Source organism: Silene latifolia, chromosome 8, assembly GCF_048544455.1.
Source record: "Silene latifolia isolate original U9 population chromosome 8, ASM4854445v1, whole genome shotgun sequence".
NCBI classification, from domain to species: domain Eukaryota; kingdom Viridiplantae; phylum Streptophyta; class Magnoliopsida; order Caryophyllales; family Caryophyllaceae; genus Silene; species Silene latifolia.
The window spans coordinates 24,189,540-24,209,606 of record NC_133533.1 but is presented as its reverse complement, the minus strand read 5'-3'; the positions used below and the strand labels follow the sequence as shown (position 1 = coordinate 24,209,606).

The 20,067-nt window shown below is 33.7% G+C and overlaps 3 protein-coding genes across 3 annotated transcripts; 1 reads left to right on the top strand and 2 right to left on the bottom strand.

Moving 5' to 3' along the window:
• Positions 1-8,904: 8,904 nt before the first annotated feature.
• On the bottom strand, positions 8,905-10,290 carry LOC141594866 (uncharacterized). Its single transcript, XM_074414854.1, has 2 exons — positions 10,212-10,290; positions 8,905-9,374 (listed from the first exon to the last, which is right to left on the bottom strand). The coding sequence occupies exons 1-2, from the start codon at positions 10,288-10,290 to the stop codon at positions 8,905-8,907; spliced, it is 549 nt and encodes a 182-aa protein (XP_074270955.1).
• A 4,633-nt stretch (positions 10,291-14,923) lies between these two features.
• Positions 14,924-15,699, top strand: LOC141594214 (uncharacterized). Its single transcript, XM_074414364.1, has 2 exons — positions 14,924-15,446; positions 15,588-15,699. The coding sequence occupies exons 1-2, from the start codon at positions 15,092-15,094 to the stop codon at positions 15,692-15,694; spliced, it is 462 nt and encodes a 153-aa protein (XP_074270465.1). The 5' UTR covers positions 14,924-15,091; the 3' UTR covers positions 15,695-15,699.
• A 1,238-nt stretch (positions 15,700-16,937) lies between these two features.
• LOC141594865 (uncharacterized) lies at positions 16,938-18,284 on the bottom strand. Its single transcript, XM_074414853.1, has 3 exons — positions 17,695-18,284; positions 17,506-17,653; positions 16,938-17,432 (listed from the first exon to the last, which is right to left on the bottom strand). The coding sequence occupies exons 1-3, from the start codon at positions 18,282-18,284 to the stop codon at positions 16,938-16,940; spliced, it is 1,233 nt and encodes a 410-aa protein (XP_074270954.1).
• Between the last annotated feature and the right edge of the window lie 1,783 nt (positions 18,285-20,067).

Below are 20,067 nucleotides of genomic sequence, written 5' to 3'. Positions count from 1 at the left end.
GAAACGTAAAAATAAAGAAATTATAATCCATTTCATTTGATTATCTATACATTTGATTAAAATATCACATATATTTGACAAACATATAGTAGAATTAAGTAGAATAGAGGGAGTAGCAAATATCTTGTTGAAACCTTGTAAGTTGTAACACATTAGTTTGATTCTTAACTAGTTGAGATCCCGTGCTAAAGCACGGCATTTGTGAGAGACATTAGAGAATTTAACAATTATTTAATTATATTTAACTTATTTTAACTCCATTTGAAATTTTAGTATAGAATAATGTTTTGTATTAAGAGATAGAAAAAAAGAAGGTTCAACACTGTTACTCTATATAAAATTGCTGAAACTATTTTGTGCGTATATGTGTTGTAATAAATATACTTATATATATATATATATATATATATATATATATATATATATATATATATATATATATATATATATATATATATATAGTCGAGGTCAGTGCGAACTAAAGTACGGTGCGAACCGTACGAACTAGCTTGAACCCAGTTTTTTTTTTTTTTTTTTTAGATACACTTTATTTCCTTACTATATACACCTATTTTTCAGATACATTTTATAACATATGTAGATACACTTTTTCCACCCCAAAATTCTAGATGCACTTTTACACTTTTTTAACACTAATTTTTTTGAGAGTTTTAAGACTAACTCCGAGATACATTTTATACTATTTGCGGATACACTTTGTGGAAATTGCTACAAGTTTTAACACTAACTCTCGAATACGTTTTATATTTTTTGCGGATACATTTTATATTTTTGGCGGATACACATGACATTAAAGCTAGATACACATCTTTTCAAACCCAGATACACATATCATTAAAAGTCAGATACTTCCAGATACACATGATATAACTACTAGATACACATGTATCCCACAGTAATACCATGTGTATCCGGGCCGATATTATGTGTATCTAGGTGGTATTTGGCATATCCACCGCCACCACCACTGCCCTACCACCGCCACCACCACTGCCCTACCACCGCCACAACACTAGCCTCCCTGGACAATCCCAATCCACCGCCACCACCACAACCGCCACTACTACCACTACATGATCGTTGCTACCTGCCCACCACCATAATTAACGACTTCCAAATGTTAAAACTAGTGAAAAGATGAAACACCTCTTTAATTCAATTCAGGGGTAAACACCATAATAATAAGTTAACTGACTGAGTTACATAACAAATACTGTAATTTAACGGCGGAACCAATTACGAAAGCTGCTACATGCGGAAACATCAATGCCGCCAACACCACCACTGCTACCAGCCCACCACCACCGCTACTACCACCACCACCATCGACAAACACCACACTCACTAGTGACATCACCATCCCCGCCATCAGACACGCACACCCGCGACATCACCATCACTCACCCCACCTATGACCCAGATCTGGGTATATGACGAGAAAATGGGAACTCTGTGGCAGGAGGAGCCCACCAACCGCCAACCACACACTCACGACAATCCCGACCGCCAACGACACTAGCCCCTCACCCTCTTCGTCACTCATTTCACATCCCTAGTCAGCGTCGTTCTCACCACGACACCCTCATTTCGCCACCATAGCAACAACTCCGTCGAACCTTATCCACATAGATCGTCTTAAGCTCGCACCACCGACAGCTTGGTCGACGCACCTCTCAACAACCATAGATCTCATTTTTTTGATAATTGTTGTTATTGAAAATATAGATCTATGAAAAAGGAGAATGAGTTTCAAAAAAACTAACCCACAGATGACATTATTGGAAGATTTCGAGCCAAATAGTTCATGTTTAAGCCGTAAATCACTTTAATTTGACGATGGTACGACAGCTGACATGGTTCGAAGGAGAAAGAAAAAGGAGAAGAAAGGAGCGGCAATGATGGAGTTGAGGTGATCACCGGCGAGGTATATCGGAGCTCCGGCGATGTTAAGTTGGTGGCGGTGTGTGCAGGTTGGTGGCGGTGGTTAGGGGTTGGGTTTGAAGGGAGAGGAGAGTTGATGAATCTTGAATAATGGTGTTTGTCAGTTTGTGTGAGATAAAAAGAGATGGAACATGAGGCGTTAAAATTTCTAAGGGTTCTGAGTTAGTTTGCACAGTTCGCACCGAACTTTAGGTTCGCACAGGATCCTATTTCTATATATATATATATATATATATATATATATATATATATATATAGAGAGAGAGAGAGAGAGAGAGAGAGAGAGAGAGAGAGAGAAGGGATCATGTAAGGCCATGATATATATTGAGTCCATAAGGTCTTTTGTGAGCCATTGGATGGAGGGAGATGGAGGGATGAGATGAACCCACCCAAAGTCATTATACAAGCAAATTAACACACTTTACTAATCCATCCTAATTAACCACTAATTTACTATATATTTGTTTTCTACCCACCCATTTCTCTCTCATCTCACACATTTCACTCTTCTCTTCTCTCAAAACCTAAAAAAAAAACCCAAAAAATCCAAATAAATAAAAAACCCAAAAATCCAAATAAATAAAAAAAAAACCCAAAAAATCCAAATAAATAAAAAAACCCAAAAAATCCAAATAAATCAAAAAATCCAAATAAATCAAAAAACCAAATAAATCATTCATTTCTCTCTTCCTCATTCACCACCACCCACCACTATCCCACCCGACACCACCCACCGCCCACATCCACCGCCACCTCCACCACCGCCGTCGGTAATTATATAAACTCGTTTTTTTTTTTTTTTTTTTTTTTCCAGATTTTGCGTCTCGGTTTATTTTCGTCACTTTTTTTTTTTTTTTTTTTTCCGATTTTGTGTTAAATTAGTTGTTTGGGGTCGGTTTATTCTATTTCTTAATTTTTGTTAGTTTTTGTTGTTATTTATTCTTTTCAAATCTATTCTTATTATACGTTTTTTAAATAAAAATTTCGGGTTTTAAATATCGTTTTTTTTGGTGATGTACTTTTTTTCAACTAAGATCTACTAAAATATTGACTAAAGTTATACAATTAAGGACTAAAGCTATACAAAAATTGACTAAAGTTATACAAAAATGAACCAAAGTTATACAAAAATAGACCAAAGTTATACAAAAAAAGACTAAAGTTATACAAAAATTGGACTAAAGTTATACAAAAAATTGGACTAAAGTTATACAAAAATTGGACTAAAGTTATACAAAAATGAACCAAAGTTATACAAAAATGAACCAGAGTTATTCAAAAATCGACCAGAGTTATACAAAAATGCACCAAAGTTATACAAAAATTGGACTAAAGTTATACAACAATGGACTAAAGTTATACAAAAAATTGGACTAAAGTTATACAAAAATGAACCAAAGTTATACAAAAATGAACCAGAGTTATACAAAAATGGACCAGAGTTATACAAAAATGCAGCAGAGTTATACAAAAAATTGGACTAAAGTTATACAAAAAATGGACCAAAGTTATACAAAAATGAACCAAAGTTATACAAAAATGCACCAGAGTTATACAAAAGTTAGTCCATTTTTGTATAACTTTGGTGCATTTTTGTATAACTCTGGTGCATTTTTGTATAACTCTGGTTCATTTTTGTATAACTTTAGTTCATTTTTTGTATAACTTTAGTCCAATTTTTTGTATAACTCTGCTGCATTTTTGTATAACTTTGGTCCATTTTTGTATAACTTTGGTTCATTTTTGTATAACTTTAGTCCAATTTTTTGTATAACTTTAGTCCATTGTTGTATGACTTTAGTCCAATTTTTGTATAACTTTGGTGCATTTTTGTATAACTCTGGTCGATTTTTGAATAACTTTTGTCTTATTTTGTATAACTTTGGTCTATTTTTGTATAACTTCAGTCATTTTTTGTATAACTTTAGTCCATATTTGTATAACTTTGGATCATTTTTGTATAACTTTGGTTCATTTTTGTATAACTTTAGTCCATTGTTGTATCACTTTAGTCCAATTTTTGTATAACTTTAGTCTTTTTTTGTATAACTTTGGTCTATTTTTGTATAACTTCAGTCTTTTTTTGTATAACTTTAGTCCATATTTGTATAACTTTGGTCCATTTTTGTATAACTTTGGTCCATTTTTGTATAACTTTGGTTCATTTTTGTATAACTCTGGTTCATTTTTGTATAACTTTAGTCCAATTTTTTGTATAACTTTAGTCCATTTTTTCTATAACTTTAGTCTTTTTTTGTATAACTTTGGTCATAAAATGTACTCCCTCCTATTCACTATAATCTTCCCATTTTCTTTTTGCACAAGAAATAAGAAAGTGATTTTGGACCACATAAAACACACTACCCCACATGTAATTTAATTTGGACCACACAAATCAACCCAAAAAAGGAAATAGGGAAGAAAACCCGAATAATCCGAATATGGAAATAGGGAAGAAAATGGTGAATAGGAGGGAGTATAACTTTAGTCATAAAATGTATAACTTTAGTCGTAAATAGTAAAAAAATCAAACAATAAATATGAAAAATATGAAAAAAAAAAATAATAACAAAAACCAAAAAAACTCATAATAACAAAAACACAAAACCAAATAACAATAATAAAACCAAAAAACCAACAACCCAACCAAACCCGAAATCTAAAATAAACCAAATAACAATAAAAAAACCAAATTTAAATATTGTGTGTATAACTCTAATGCACGCAGTGTATAACTTTAATAGACAAGATGTATAACTTTAGTCATAAAATGTATAACTTTAGTCATAAAATGTATAACTTTAGTCATAAAATGTATAACTTTAGTCATAAAATGTATAACTTTAATGTTTTAAGTGTATAACTTTAGTCGTAAATAGTATAACTTTTATAAAAAGCAAATAAATATGAAAAATCGTAATTAATCAACAAATATTAAATCTGAAAAAAAATTAAATAATAACAAAAAGCAAAAAAAACCCATAATAACTTTAATCGACAATATGTATAACTAAAACAAAAACAAAACAAAAAAGGAAGACAAACTCAAAACTAGTACTCCGTTTGTTGAAGCCGTGGTATCTGCCAGACAAACAACTAACAAAACCATCAAAGACCATAAAGCCATACAAATAATAAAACCAATTTGAATCGAAAACCAGAAAGCCATACAAAATATAGAAAGGAGAGATTGAAGACCAAAATCAGAAAAAATAAACAAAAAAATGAAAGCAAACCCAAAAAAGTGAATGGCGGTTTTCAGATCTTATATGAGTTTGGTGGGTCGGGTGAAGGGATGTCGGTTTTCAGAAATAAAAAACTAAAGTGAAGGGATGACGGTTTTCAGATCTGAAAAAAAAAAAGTGAATGGTGGGTCTGGTGGTGGGTCGTCTGGTGGGTCGGGTCGGTGGTGTTGGTGGGGAGATGTTGTGGTGGTTGTCGTTGATGGGGAAGCGTGAAGGGGTCGTCTGGTTTGTCGCGGCGTTGCATGAGCTCCGGGGAGGATCGTGGTGGAGGGATGAATGGTGTGGTGAGGTCTGGTGGAGTCGGGATTGATTGGTGGTGTTGGCGGGTTGTGGGTCGGGTGTGGTGGGGGTGGTGGTGGGATGGTGGTGGGTCGGGTGTGGTGTGTGGTGTGTGGTGGAGTGATTTTTTTGGTTTTTTTTTTGTTTATTTTAGTTTGGGTTTTTTTTTATCAGTTTGGTTTTTTTTTTGTTTAGAGAGGGTGGGAAGAAAATGAGAGAGAAAGAGTGAAGGTGAGAAATGAGAGAGGATGAGTGAATGAGGAAGTGAGTTGGGAGATTAGAATGATGGTAGAGTTATACAAAATTAGGTGGAGTTATACACAATTAGGGAGGGAGATTAGGGAGGTTCATTTGTGACCCTTGAATGAGATGTAATCTCATCCCTCCATCCCTTCCATCCAAAGGCCCTTATAAGGACTTAGGGACTTATTAGATGTAGTGGCCTTATAAGAACCACTCTATATATATATATATATATATATATATATATATATATATATATATATATATATATATATATATATAGATTCGGGATCCTATGAGAACCAATAAGATAATGAGAACCATGAGAACCACTCATATCTCTTAGATTTTATAAAAAAAACGCACGACTGACTCCCCCAATCCCCAAATCCTCCAACACTGTCATTTTATACATTTGGTTTCTCGCTCTTCTTTTTTTTTTTTCTCTCAATTCAATAATTTGCGATCATTTTCTTCATTCATTGATTTAATCTCCCGATTATATTCGTTGAAATCACTGTAAGTTCATCATCTTCGCTCCAATATTTCTCTCATTTGTATGCAATTCACTTAAATCGTTTATTTCTCTAATGAAACCCTAATTTTTGCAATTTTCCTATGTTAGAATCTTCATGATTCACTTTTTAATTGGCTGTTGTTTAGAGTAAAATCCATTTGTCTATTCATTTATGTTCATTTATATGATTACACTCTTAATTTGCTTAATTTATGGCTTAAGGTTCGTGATTCATGAAAGTTAGATGTTGCTAATTATGATCTTTTCCCGCTCAAAATTGTATATTGCTGCTCACAGGGGTGTACCATCCTCCCTTCTCTTTATAAACGTCGTGTCTCGTTGAAACGGGAGTAGGGATTTTAGTTAGGATGAAAAAATTGCTATTAGACAATGGACATTTGAGCGGTTCTGAGTCTGCTGCTGTGAGTGTCCATCATCATTCAGTTACATTGTTTTTTTGCTTTTTCAATTGTCAATTCTGATCTTAAAAATGGAGCTCTTAATTGAAATGGCAGGGACCTAGAGCACTTAACTGTGGACTTGTAGTCAGAGACCACCTATGTTTTTTTTTTCTTGGGAAAATGGTTATTTCCTGAAGTAGCGAATTCGTATTGCAATTTAGCAATTGTCTCCAGTCACAACTTTGGCAATCTTGGCATGCTATTATGAATAGAAGAGCCCCTTGTAGTTGTAGATGGTATTATGCGGTCAGTTATCATCTTCTCGGTTTCCTTGCTTTCAAGCGTGAGATCTGACTAGCTCTTGTTGTTACTCGGCAGTAGCATACTAGCATGACACAAGGTTGGGAAAGGGTCTATCAGGAACGCTTTCAGGGGTTTGGAAACTTCAAACTTCGTTTCAATACTGCTGAAAGGAGGATGTTAGTAATTAGTAGTATACTTGCGATCATCGTGTCCATGTTTGTATCCGTATCCGTATCCGTTTCAGTGCTACCTAGAGCAACACGTACTTATGTCATGGGTGCAAAGAATGATGTTTTCTTGGAACATGGAAAGACCGTTTTCACTAGAATATTGGAAGAGCGTTTTCACTAGAACATTGGATGAGCGTTTTTCGTGAAACTCTACCGTTATGAGACAATGAAGAGGTCTCAAATGGTTGATTTCTTTTATACTCCGTAATCAATGAGCGTTTTTCGTGAAACTCTACCGTTTTTCGGGAGTAGGGATTTTAGTTAGGAGGAATTTTAGTTTTGTTTTATGAGCCTAGCTTGAGCTTGTTGGCTCTCTAGCGATGTTGCTATAAAAGCCAAAGTAAACTTCCAGCATCAATTGTGATTTGAGTTCCTTCCATGGATTTTTGGATGTGCGGTTTTATAGAGTAGTTTTTTAAGACATTTTATTTTCATGCAATAAGATTATATGTGCATGAAATATGGTTCTATGTGCATGAAATAAGGTTCTATGTGCATGAAATAAGTGTTAAATGGGCATGAAATAAAGTTATATGTGCATGAAATAAGGTTCTATGTGCATTAAAAAGTTTTTCAGTAGCGTCAGTTGTTTATATTGTGATACTAAATACTGTTGGTAAAGGACGTTAATTTTATATGTGCATGAAATAAGGTTCTATGTGCATTAAGAACTTCTTCAGTTGCATTAGTTGGTTATATTATGATACTAATTAGTGTTGGTTAAAGACAATAATTTTATATGGGCATGAAATAAGATTATATGTGCATGAAAAAAAGGTTCTATGTGCATTAAAAAGTTCTTCAGTTGCATCAGTTGGTTATAATATGATACTAATTACTGTTGGTTAAGGACGTTAATTTTCTATGGCATGAAATAAGGTTCTATGTGCATGAAATAAGGTTCTATGTACATGAAATAAGGGAAATGACCATGGAGGATATTTAATGTGTTTCCCGGCCTTTTTTTGTAATTACAAGGCATTTTAGTGTATCTATTACATATCTTATGTCAGTTATTTTGTATTCGTATTCGTATTTGTTTAGCGTATTTTAAAGGCTATTAGCTCAATGGTAGAGCAATGTGCAAATTTTGCACAAAGGTATGGGTTCGAGTCCCATATAGCCTATTAAATTGCAAATCTAATGAGAGGAATGTGTCATGATGCAAGCAATACAGTACAATTATTTAGGAGGATATAATCATATTCGGAGAATGGCGCGCAGACCTTGATTGGACTCAAGCGAGCAGCAACAATGGCAATGATCGAGCTCGTGAAATAGCTTTTCAATTATCAGGAGTTCAATACAAGCATTTCAAAGACTAGCATATATACCAAAACTATTACCATACATGGCATACTTGAATTAAATGGGATTACCAGTTATACTATTTTTCATTCTTAAGAGTAAAAGAAAGATTTGGTATTTCATGGCCAATATGGGAGTCGAACCCACATCTTGTGCATTGCACAATGCTCTCTCATTTGAGCTAATTGGCCAGATTATCGCTTCGACATTGTTCGGACATTTCTGCTGGATTTGGCCTGCTGCAACTGTTATACATTTACTGCAGACTTGTGTCTTTTTGTTCAAATGTAAGCTTTTTGTATTAATAATAATCAAACATTACATATAGCATTGAGAAACCAATCTACTACTTAGGATATTCCATACAACCTGGCTTACATCATGAGGTCTTAACAAACAAGGTCCATATGCTTTAATCAGGTCCTATCTAACCTTCCTACAGGCCTAGGAATAAGCAAATTCAGCCTAGCCCGTATCATCCCCTTGAGTTCTTTCACCATAACATCAGGTGTTCTAAGTTTCATCTCCAATCTGCAGCTATTTCTCTCCATCCAAATTGTATAGTAAAGAGCAGCTTGACTCATTCTACCCACTCTATGTTGCAATTTAGTCCTCCTCTGATGTCCACCAGTCAGAGACATGCTCAACCATTCCTCCAACTGCACCACAATGCACTTTACATATTGACATTCAGTAAATAAGTGCTGATGAGCCTCAATTCCATTCTCACAAATGATGCACAGATTACTGTCACAGATCATCAACCTATGCAGCTTATCCCTTGTATTCAGAGCAGCATGTTGTATAATCCAGCTGATAATTGAGTGTTTAGGAATACACCAATTATCCCACACCTCTCTATGCCACCAGTACGGAGGGTGTTGGCCTGCCGCAAATAAGCATAACCAGATTTGACACTATAACCACGTCCATCCAAACTCCAATGATTCCCCACAAAACCTGAGGCTAGTACATTTCTGACTTTACAGATGTTCGTCCAGTTCCAATTGGAATCTGGAGGAGGCTCATAATCAGTCCACTGCAGACTTGTGTCGTGTAACCCCCATTACAGAGGAAAATACCTTCAATTTTATTCCTTCCGCTACCAATAGAAGAGTTATAGAATTTTTTTCGTTTTCGCTTCATTTGTCAGTTGTGATAGATCATTAAGGTTGGTTTGATAAGTATTTTCCTGATCATGACGTACTCTCTCAGAACAATACTCGCTGAAGTAAGTAACTTGATCAAGTAAGTAACTTGATCTTCCGAAACAACGAGTTTGATGCAAACAATAGACAGGCAGAGAAGAAACACAATCTGAGTTTTATAAATCGACATTGCCATCAATTGGCTCGCCTCTCGCCTACAAAGATTCGAATTCAAGAACAAAATATGCAATGTTTATTCAACTCTGACCGAAAAAAATAGAAAAAAATCGGAATGTCGTGGTTAACATGATCTGTTTTATTTTAATCATTTGCTCAATTTTTTGAACTTTCCAAGACAGTTTAATAATACTGTATTTTTTTAAACAGATAAGAGGATGACAAGCAACAAAGTTGACTAACTCAACATATCAGCAATCAACAATTAGCAAATTTTGTGATGTGTATGAGTATGACAGCAGCAATTAGAAAATGAAATGAATAATTATTAAAATGAGATTAAGCCACATAGAAACTAAAGAGAGGTCCCGGAGCTTACTTGAACTATTGAACATAACCTGTAACCAAGTTACCAGAGGTCACACCAATACCATGCCCAGCGGCGGACAACCATTCACCATTGACGATAACAATCATTTATGATCAATCACTCATAATGCCAATATACCCTTAGTACATAAACCTAACATTGACACCTACACAATCCAACCAAGTCGTGAGCTCACACCATTATCATACCTAGTAATTATCAACCATTCAACATTACTCCTTCGATCAGGGGGCTTAGTCAACCAACCTACTCAATGACCGTCACCAATGACCACACCCACATGTCACAACCAAGTCATCAAATATAATCCATCGCAACCCAATTTCTCAATCTACAACAGTAATTTCAATTCAAAACTCCACTTATATGTGTTCAAACTCGAATAAACAATTTGTTAACCCTAATTTGTTGACGAATTAACAAATTCGAAACACAAAAAGTCGAAATTAAGGGGAATTAAGAGAAATTAAACAAACCTCATTGAATTTTGATATATGGTGAAGTATAGTTTGATTTGCGTCTCAATTGAAGAAGGAAGCAGTAGATTTTGAAGTTTGTTCTTCAATTCTAGGAAGCAGTTTGATGATGGGCATATAGAGAGTAGTTGGAGAGAGAATGTAATTTTGTTAAATGACACAGCGCGTGAGATTTTGTAAGATATTGATGATTTTAGTCGTTGGATCGTAACTAATCTAATAAGAGGTTCTCATGGTTCTCATTATCTTATTGGTTCTCACCGGATCTTGACCCTATATATATATATATATATATATATATATATATATATATATATATATATATATATATATATTAAATAAAAAAAAATAAAAAATTAATCAAAATTTAAATGATCGCGTTGTATAGAGTAGAAATAGATATTAAATTAAAGTGTGAGAAAAATATATATTATTGGCAATTTTTTTCGTTTTAGAAGTAAAAGAATATATGAATGCTCTTATATGTAATTAATCAGTATTGGCTCAGTTGTAGGTATATAAATGTGTAAATGAAATAGAATTATATGGAATTAAGCAGTTTGGCCCAATTGTAAATAGAATATAATGAAGCCCAAATATGGAATATTCATTTATGCGGGAAAATATTAGAGCTTTCTTATTCTTTTAGTTTAGTGGGAATTCCGAATTTATCATTTTACGCCACTAAAATCTACTACGCGTCTTCTATCCCACATGCTTGTGTGTATTCTACCCTTACAACACATCATTTATGAAAGAGAAATGAGATTAGCGCCACTCAGCGGTGGAGTTAGAGAAAGGCTAATGGGAATGCTTGGAAATCTTAAGTTAAATTTTGGTACTTTTTTTTCGAGTTTTTCTTATGATGGCACTCGTTAGCTCCCACATAAATTTTTTTCCCCTTAACTACAAATCCTGACTTTGTCACTGGGACCAGTAATTTCCAATTTTGGTATCATCCTTCCATATATAATATGTCAATATGTAGGACTATTAATATGAAAGAATTTATATAAGGGCATATAAAAGGGTGGTAATAAGATTACGTATCATCCGGTGACACCTTGCCAATTGTAAACAAGACTACAATTATAATGGAGGTTACTACTTACAAATGCAGAAAAGTTTTCTCATGTGATCTTGGGCTTAAGATGCTGTACACTTGTGCCACAACTAAATACTAATGGGCCGATGATCTACTATTCCTAACTGGGCAAACCTTGAAAGTACAGGGCTTGTTAGTTGTATCAATATGTCATCTCTCCTTCATCAGATACCAATTCTTATACCATGCACCCAAGAGTATGGTGCATGGTACTCCCATCAGTTTTTTTAGTTGTAATATAATTAGTGGGTAGTTATTAAAAAGTGTATATATATTTAAAATGACTTTATTTTTAATCTAACTACCAATTTTAAAAATAAAAAATCACTAATGTTTATGATATTTTTACTCAATAAAAAAAGATCATATTTGCTATATTTTGAAACTCGTTTATAATATTTAAATATATATTCACAAAATTTAAGTGACATATTCACATGTTAAATTGTGTGAATATGTATATTTTGTTAAATGAATATCTGTGAGTAACTCAATAAAATGTTTGTTGTTCATATGAACAAGTAATTTGTGAACATGTCTGTTATATTGTTTGAATATCTATATTAGTTGTGTGAGTATGTGAGTTTTACTTTGTGAATATAACTTTTAATCTATGTGAATATGCTAGTTATGTAATATGAATATCTGATGAGTATATTAATTACGTGATGTGAATATCTCATTATTATGAATATGTCAATTATTTGATGTGAATATGTGAGTAAAATCAAAATAAACACCAAAATATATCAAAAGTGATCTCTATTTATAGAGGAACGAAAATTATAAATTGTGGTACAAATTTTTATATTTTTCAAATGTATCAAATTTAAATTTTAAAGGTTTTAAGTTTTGATTTTATGGTTTTCCAATAACTAAATGGTGAGAGTATTGTACTCCCTACTCATGGGAGTAGGATATAATTTACCCATCAGATACTGGGGTTCTTTTATACGATTGAGTTCGTTAACGCAATTGCTAAATATGTTTAAACAAATTACGTCAAATCGTCGACAATATTAATGAACTATCCAAATGACCTCTCCCATCTTAAAACACTTTAATTAAACTAATTGAAAAATCAAAGCTAACTATTAAGATCGAATTACTAACAAGTTAATCGAAATAAATTATTAATTGAATTAAACTAATCTAGGTCCAAACCTAGGCTTGGACATAAAATTCCCATGTTCCAACCTAGGTTGAGACATGAAATTTCCAATGTCTCGCCTTGGATTGAGATAGGAGAATTCCATGTCTCTACCTAGGTTGAGACATTGGACTCTCATGTCTCTACTTGAGAGTTAATTTCATGTTTCTACCTAGGTTAAGACATGAAACTCTCATGTCTCCTATTGTGTGTTCCTTTAAAGATCTTCCTAAAATAATACTACCTAACTATAATATATTATCTACCGATAATATATTCTCCTATTATTCTCTAATGATAATATTCCTAATATTCTCTAATAACAAGTTTACATATTGAGTGTCCTTAATTCTATTAAACTGTTCTATGAGAATAAGTCAGCTCAACATATTGTTGTCAATCCAATTTTGATGAGAGAACAAAACACCTCAAGCTTAATTATCATCTTTCATAATCAATTAAATTCTCTCTAAATAAGTTCAACTATTGTCTTCGGTAATAGAGATTGTGCAAGTTCGAGGACGTTTTCAGAGAAAGTATATTTATTTTAATTCAAATTCTATACGATTATTAAATACTTTATAAAAAATACGGAGTAATACTTTACCATCATTATCCCAAAAGAAGTCACAAATTTGAATATATAGTTTAATAAATAAGATAAGTATATATGTAAGGCCAAATGAAGGTAGCAAACGGATCAATCAGATCAGTTTCGGTTCGGCTTATTTCGGTTTATCTTTTTTTTTTCGATTTCAGTTCGGTTCAACTCAGGTTGGATTCAGTTTTCACTTTTAATCGGTTGTAGATATTTCAGGTCTGTTCAGGTTCGAGTTGGGCCAATATCGGTGCAAATAAGGTTCGAGTCGGGTCAATATCAGAGCATTCGAGTCAGGTCATAATCGGATCGGATGTCAAGGGATTAGGTCTTTATTCAAAACATTGGATTAATAAGAATAATTTTTTTTTAAAAAGTAATAAATAATGTTTTTTTGTATAACTACGATATAATATTAATTCATTGACGTCAAAGGGGTGACACTCATGTACAAAAAGACACCCTAGATGTGTCGCTTAGGTATATTCGGGTCATTTCGGGTTTCAATGTTTGGTTTCTACCATCAATGTACGGGTTGAAATCGGTTCAGATATATATCGGTTCGGATTAAAACAATTCAGGTTGAAACAGTTCAGGTTGATTCGATCTTGGGTCTATTTCGGATATTACAAATTCGGTTCGATTTCGAATCATTTCAGGTCGATTCAGGTTTTGGGGTGCAGTTCAGTTATACCTTTCGAATGTACGGTCAGGTATCATTCAGGTATTTTCCATCAATTTTTCGGGTTCGATATACTTTTACCAGGTCTACACATATGTAATGATAATCGTACGGTACATAATCAAAATATTGATAATTGCTGACACTATGAACATCATATACCAAACTATATCCTTATCATACTTAGCGTATATCACAAAGTAGTTGCACAAGTATATGTCATACAAGGTGTGCGTCTTTTGTCCATTTGCAGCAATAAGGTAGTAGGTACTATACACTCGCACTAGATTTTCAATAATGTTTGTTTTATGTACGAGTGTGAGTTATTAATTACACAAATAATTGGTCTCCCTTATGACGGGTTACCATTTATGACGGATATTTTGTGAGATAAAATGTTACTTCCTCCATTCTCCTTTGATGTTCCCATTTTCCTTTTTGGTCCATTCCATTATAATGTTCCCATTTGCTTTATTTTCTTTTTTTGGCCTAAAAAATTACCAAATGGTCCTTATGCCCATTACATATTTACACTAAATACCCTAGATTAGCCCATCTAATTTTTACTTACACTCTAACCTATTTATCTTAATGACTCCCTCCATTTTTTTTTTCCCACCAAAATTTCTGACCACTACCCTCATAACTCCTCCACTTCTCTTCATTAACTACTCCATCTCCCCCTTTCTAGAGTATTCCACTAAAAACCCTAGGTCTCACTCCCTCCATCCGCCGTTTGCTTTCTCCTCCTTCTCTCTACACTCTCTAGATCTCACCTTTCATCTCCTTCATTTACTGCCTCTCATCCTATAATCTTCATTTTTCATCATAAAATCCATCATAAAAATCAATATTTCTTCGATCATTTTTGCGATTATGTCAAATAATCCATCAAAACACCAACCACTTTCTCCCTCTTACCATGAATCTCTTGATCATCTACTATTTATCCCCGGTGTTGGGCATGTTGCACCTGATACCTACTCCGGTTATGGTTCACTTCTTGACTCTGATGTTGACGATAATACCGAGGCTACTTCTGCGTTTTGTGCTGAGTTAAACACCATTGTTCCTGATTCTGTTATTGACGATGTCCCTGCTTATAACGAGAAAGTTGGTATTCATGTTGATGAAGGTAGATCTGGGTCTTTGTCACCGCGTACTAAAAAGTTCAATGCTTTTTGTTCGAGATCCATAGAACGGGAGAGAAAAAAAGAGGCTGAAAATAAAGGTAAAATCTGAAACTCGTCTTTTAAATTTGTGTTGTTGTTTGTACTTGTAAAATTTCAGAGGAATTTGTAAAATAAAGGTAAAATCTAAAACTGGTACTTGTAAAATCGATATCTGATGATTTTGTCTTTTTATTTTGAAGGTAAAGTTGATTTTGTCCCAAAGGAAGCCGTTGATGATGTTGATTTGTCACCAACATCAAAGAAATTTAAGAAATTTTGTGATAAATACTTGGGGAAAAACAAGTAACTGTGCTTAAGGAGGTTTATCTCTTAAACTCTTTTTTTTTTAACTGATGTCCATTTACGGTTTTTGTTGGGTATTTGGTTACCTTTGTGTTATGGAGTTTGTTGGGTATTTGGTTATCTGTTGGTGATCTTTGGATTTTCTACGATGCGGGATATTCTGTCTATTTTGGTTATTGTTACTTCTAAATTTCTATGATGTTCCCATTTTCCTACTTTGTGTGCCCTCGTTCTTTCGCAAAGATATGTGGGATGTGTTAAGGGCCGTGTGTTATGGAGTTTGTTGGGTATTTGGTTATCTGTTGGTGATGCTTTGGATTTTTACGATGCAGGATATTTTGTCTGTTTTGGTTATTCTTACTCCTAATTCTCTATGATGTTCCCATTTTCCTACTTTGTGCCCTCATTGCTGCATTTGGCTTTAAACATGACATTTGTGTATGTGTTGTTGAAATTTTAAGGTTACTGCCCTATATTTGCTGCCACCAAGGGGAATTTCATGTTGAGATACTCTCTAATTTAGTTGAGTTTCCATGTTTTGTTTCCTCCTGATGAGGCACTTATATGTAGTCATGTTACTCCATGAGGCACAATTGCTTTGCTTCACGAGTAACCTTCTTTGTCATCACTAAACTACAAATGTCATGTTTTACTTGCCTTTTTTCTTTGTCATATTTAACCTCAGTGAAGGTCTTTACTTGACTGAGAGGTTAAATATTGTTGTTGCCTTACTTGTAAGGACAATACACATATACTCCTAAACAGAGTGCTCCATGTATCCCATGTTGAAGTGCCCTTGTTCATAGGTGTATATGGTTATTGATCCATATTTGATGCCACCAAGAGTCTTATCATGTTGAGACACTCTTTTTGCATTTTCTGAGTTTCCATGTATTCTCTTGATGAGGCACCTATATGTGATCAAGTTACTCAATGAGGAAAATGTGCTTGCTGAGAGTAACCTTCTTGCATTCATTTACACTCTGATGTTTGATTTATTTGCATTTAGTTTTGCATTTGCTGCTGTGATGCTGAGAGTAAAGTTCACTGAAATTTTTTTCCATTTCCAAGTTCATTGCATACATACTTCACAACACAAAATGGAGTCTTACAAAATGGAGTCTTACAAATTTCTTGAACTAAATAAAATAAAACAACCTTCACTTTGTGATGTTTGATTTTGGTAAACTATCATGTCAAAATCAGCCTTGATGATAGTTTGTCAAACAAACAACCTTCTTGGTTGTTCAAAAGGGGACTTGGATACCTAGGTCTAACATGAGTTGATCCAATTCACCAATCATACCACATGTAATTAAGAATTGAATGCATTTCTTCACTAAATCTTCATTTACTTGCAAATCTCTTGGAAGTGTCCCTTGCCTCCTTTGTGCAGCTTTTGCCAAGTGTGGTAGTGGGTAGTTATTGTGCCCCCTTTTTTGCATTATTTCAACCATACAAGCTTGCAAGCTTTGCCAAACATTATCTAAAGTTTCAAAAGTTTCATCTTCATATGCTTGAGTCACATTCTTCACTAATTCTTCAACTGTCTTAGCTGGATTTTCATCTTGTAAAGATTGAATGGATCTAAAGAAACCTAAATCCAATATGTTTAAATCTGGAGAGTTTGCTGGTTGTTGTTCTAAAATGATGTTGAAACCATCTGAAGTGGCTGCTTCTTTGAATTCTTTATCTTTCCCACTTATATGAGGCTTGGCATTATCTTGTTGTATGCTTATATCCTTTGATGCGAATCTTTGGCCATTTTTGTTTAATGGCTGGTATCACTAAGTTGATTAAAGCTTCTTTTGTCACCTTCTTTGTGATAGATTCAATTGGTTTTGTTACTATTGTTCCAGTTGCCCTATTCTTGCTCTTTCTTTTTGCTGGTTCTTGGTAAGTAAAGGGCCATATACCCAGCTTCCCATCAAACAAAACTTCTCCATTCTCTTTGTATGTTGGCCTTGAAACAAAGAGACTAAGAACATTATCTTTGTTATGTACCTCTTGCTTTTACAACTACTGTAAGGAAGAGCTTCATTGCTGCCAAAGTAGTATCGACACTTTGGATTGGTCATATAAAACCACTTTTCATCAATATGAATGATGTGGCTCATATCCTTGAACATGACACACCTCAATATCCTATCAAACACTAATTTACCAATGACAAAATGCAACCTGATGATTTTATGGTCATTACTCAATGCTGGATGTATTGAATTGGTATGAGATTTTATAAGACCTTCTTTTACCCATCTATGACATGTTGATGGGGCATGTCCTATTGCCTTGCCTAGTCTCTTCAGTGTTGTTCTCTTTTCGACATCAAGTGCCATGATAGCCTGAATTGGACAAGGTATTCTTTCTTTTCCCTTCTTTCCTTTTATTTTACTCCTCACATTAATAGGCACATGCCCCTGCCTCTGGTTTTTAGCTGCTGTCCAGATTTTGTGAATACATCTCCTTGACACATTGAACATGGCAGAAATTTCATTCATCTTACCATGTTCTGGTTTATTGTTTTTGCAGCTCTCAAACAGAAGACACACGATTCTATGCCTCTCATCGTCTGTCAAATTTGGTTTTTTCATTGTAAAAGTAGTTTTGAAGTGTGTAATTTCAGTAGTTGGTTTACTGTTTTTGAGACTTGTAAAATATTTGGGGTGTAATTTGGTGTAATTTCAGTAGATGATTTGTAATGGCAATCAGACTAGTGTAAGCTGTTTGCCTATTTGTAACCTAATTTTATTGATGGGATGTAATTTGGTGGGAACTTTAAAATTTCATGTGAAATTTTTCCCTCCTTTTTTGTAAAAAACCGGGAAGAGTACTCTGTGTACTTCATTTCCAGATTTTTTTATCAATTTCCTACTTCCAATGCAAATTAGTGATTTTGTTTAATTCTTACCCCACTTGTTTACAAATCTGCTTTTTGCCTAATTATTCATGCTAATCACCTCTCCTTGGTTGTTGTGCCATTTGCAAATGGGAACATCAAATAAAAATGGAGGAAGTAACAAAATAGGTTAGTGGAGAAATGAGACCACATGAATAGTGTTACAGAGAGAGAAAAAGTGGATACTTTATGAGGTAAAATGATATCCGTCACTCAAGATTGACGGATATGTGCCGTCACAAACAAGAATTTGTGTTACACAAAATCCACATTCTCCCTTTCATCCGGTGAATTGTTATCCATTTTTATTTTTGGATGTAATATTAATTAGTTATCTATTTTTATACTCCCTTCTATTCGAGGTTTTCTTCCCCCTTTGATTTGGGCACAAGATTTTAGGAGATGATTAAAGAATGAATAAAGGAAGATGGTGGAGTTTGTGAATTGGAGAGATGAATGAATAATTAGGAATTAAATAAGAAATTGTGATTAGACCTCATAACTTACGTAAGAAGTGAAATTAAACCCTTTTTATCAAAATCTCACGAAAAATTCAATTTATCATACCACAAAAGTAAAAAATGGTTATGTTTTTATGAAAAATAAAAAATAAAAGTTTAAAAAATTAATAAAAAATAGCATAAATTAGTTAAAAAAATTAAAATATTTTACGAAAACCAAACAATTTATTATTTTTATATAAAGTGTAGATTTTTGAACTTTTTTTACAATGTTTTAGAAAAAAATTCAATTGCAAAATATTTTGATAGGTAGTTGTGTTAAAAACAAAAATCGAAATAAAAGGTTTTCATGACAAAAATTATAAAAAAATACTCCCTCTTATTTCCCATGTTGTTCCCTTTTCAATAAAATATTACACACATATATTAGAAAAATGTGGAACAACATACTCCGTATGAAATAGGAGGTAGTATAATAAAAGGGTACAAATTTATTCAAATTTTTCTATTTTTCAACATTTCAAAAAATTCACATAAAATTGTTAACTGTTTTTTTTTTTTGGCAAAAAAATCATACTGAATTACATACGTATGTAAGAAAATGGTTTTAGTATGTAATACGTATGATTCTAGTATGTTATACGTATACGTGTTGGTATAGCTGTTGGTATATAATGACATTTTGGTGAGATTTTGTATTGGGTTTGATTGTACCTTATGTGAAACTTATGGGGCAAAATTATTCCATTTGAATGTTGTGGGGGTTAATTAACAGTCCGTCTCATTATAGACGGCCACTATCCGTCTATAGCTATAGACGAATAGTGGCCTCTCACAAAATGAAAGTGGATGGCAAGTCGGGGGTATCCATTTCTCACCCACTTGCACTATTCACTTTCATTTGTGAGAGGGACATTATCCGTCTATAGCTATAGACGGATAATCTCCGTCTATAATGAGAATTTGTGGTTAATTAATTTCACAATTGCACAATGTTATGGGGGTCAATCACCACTT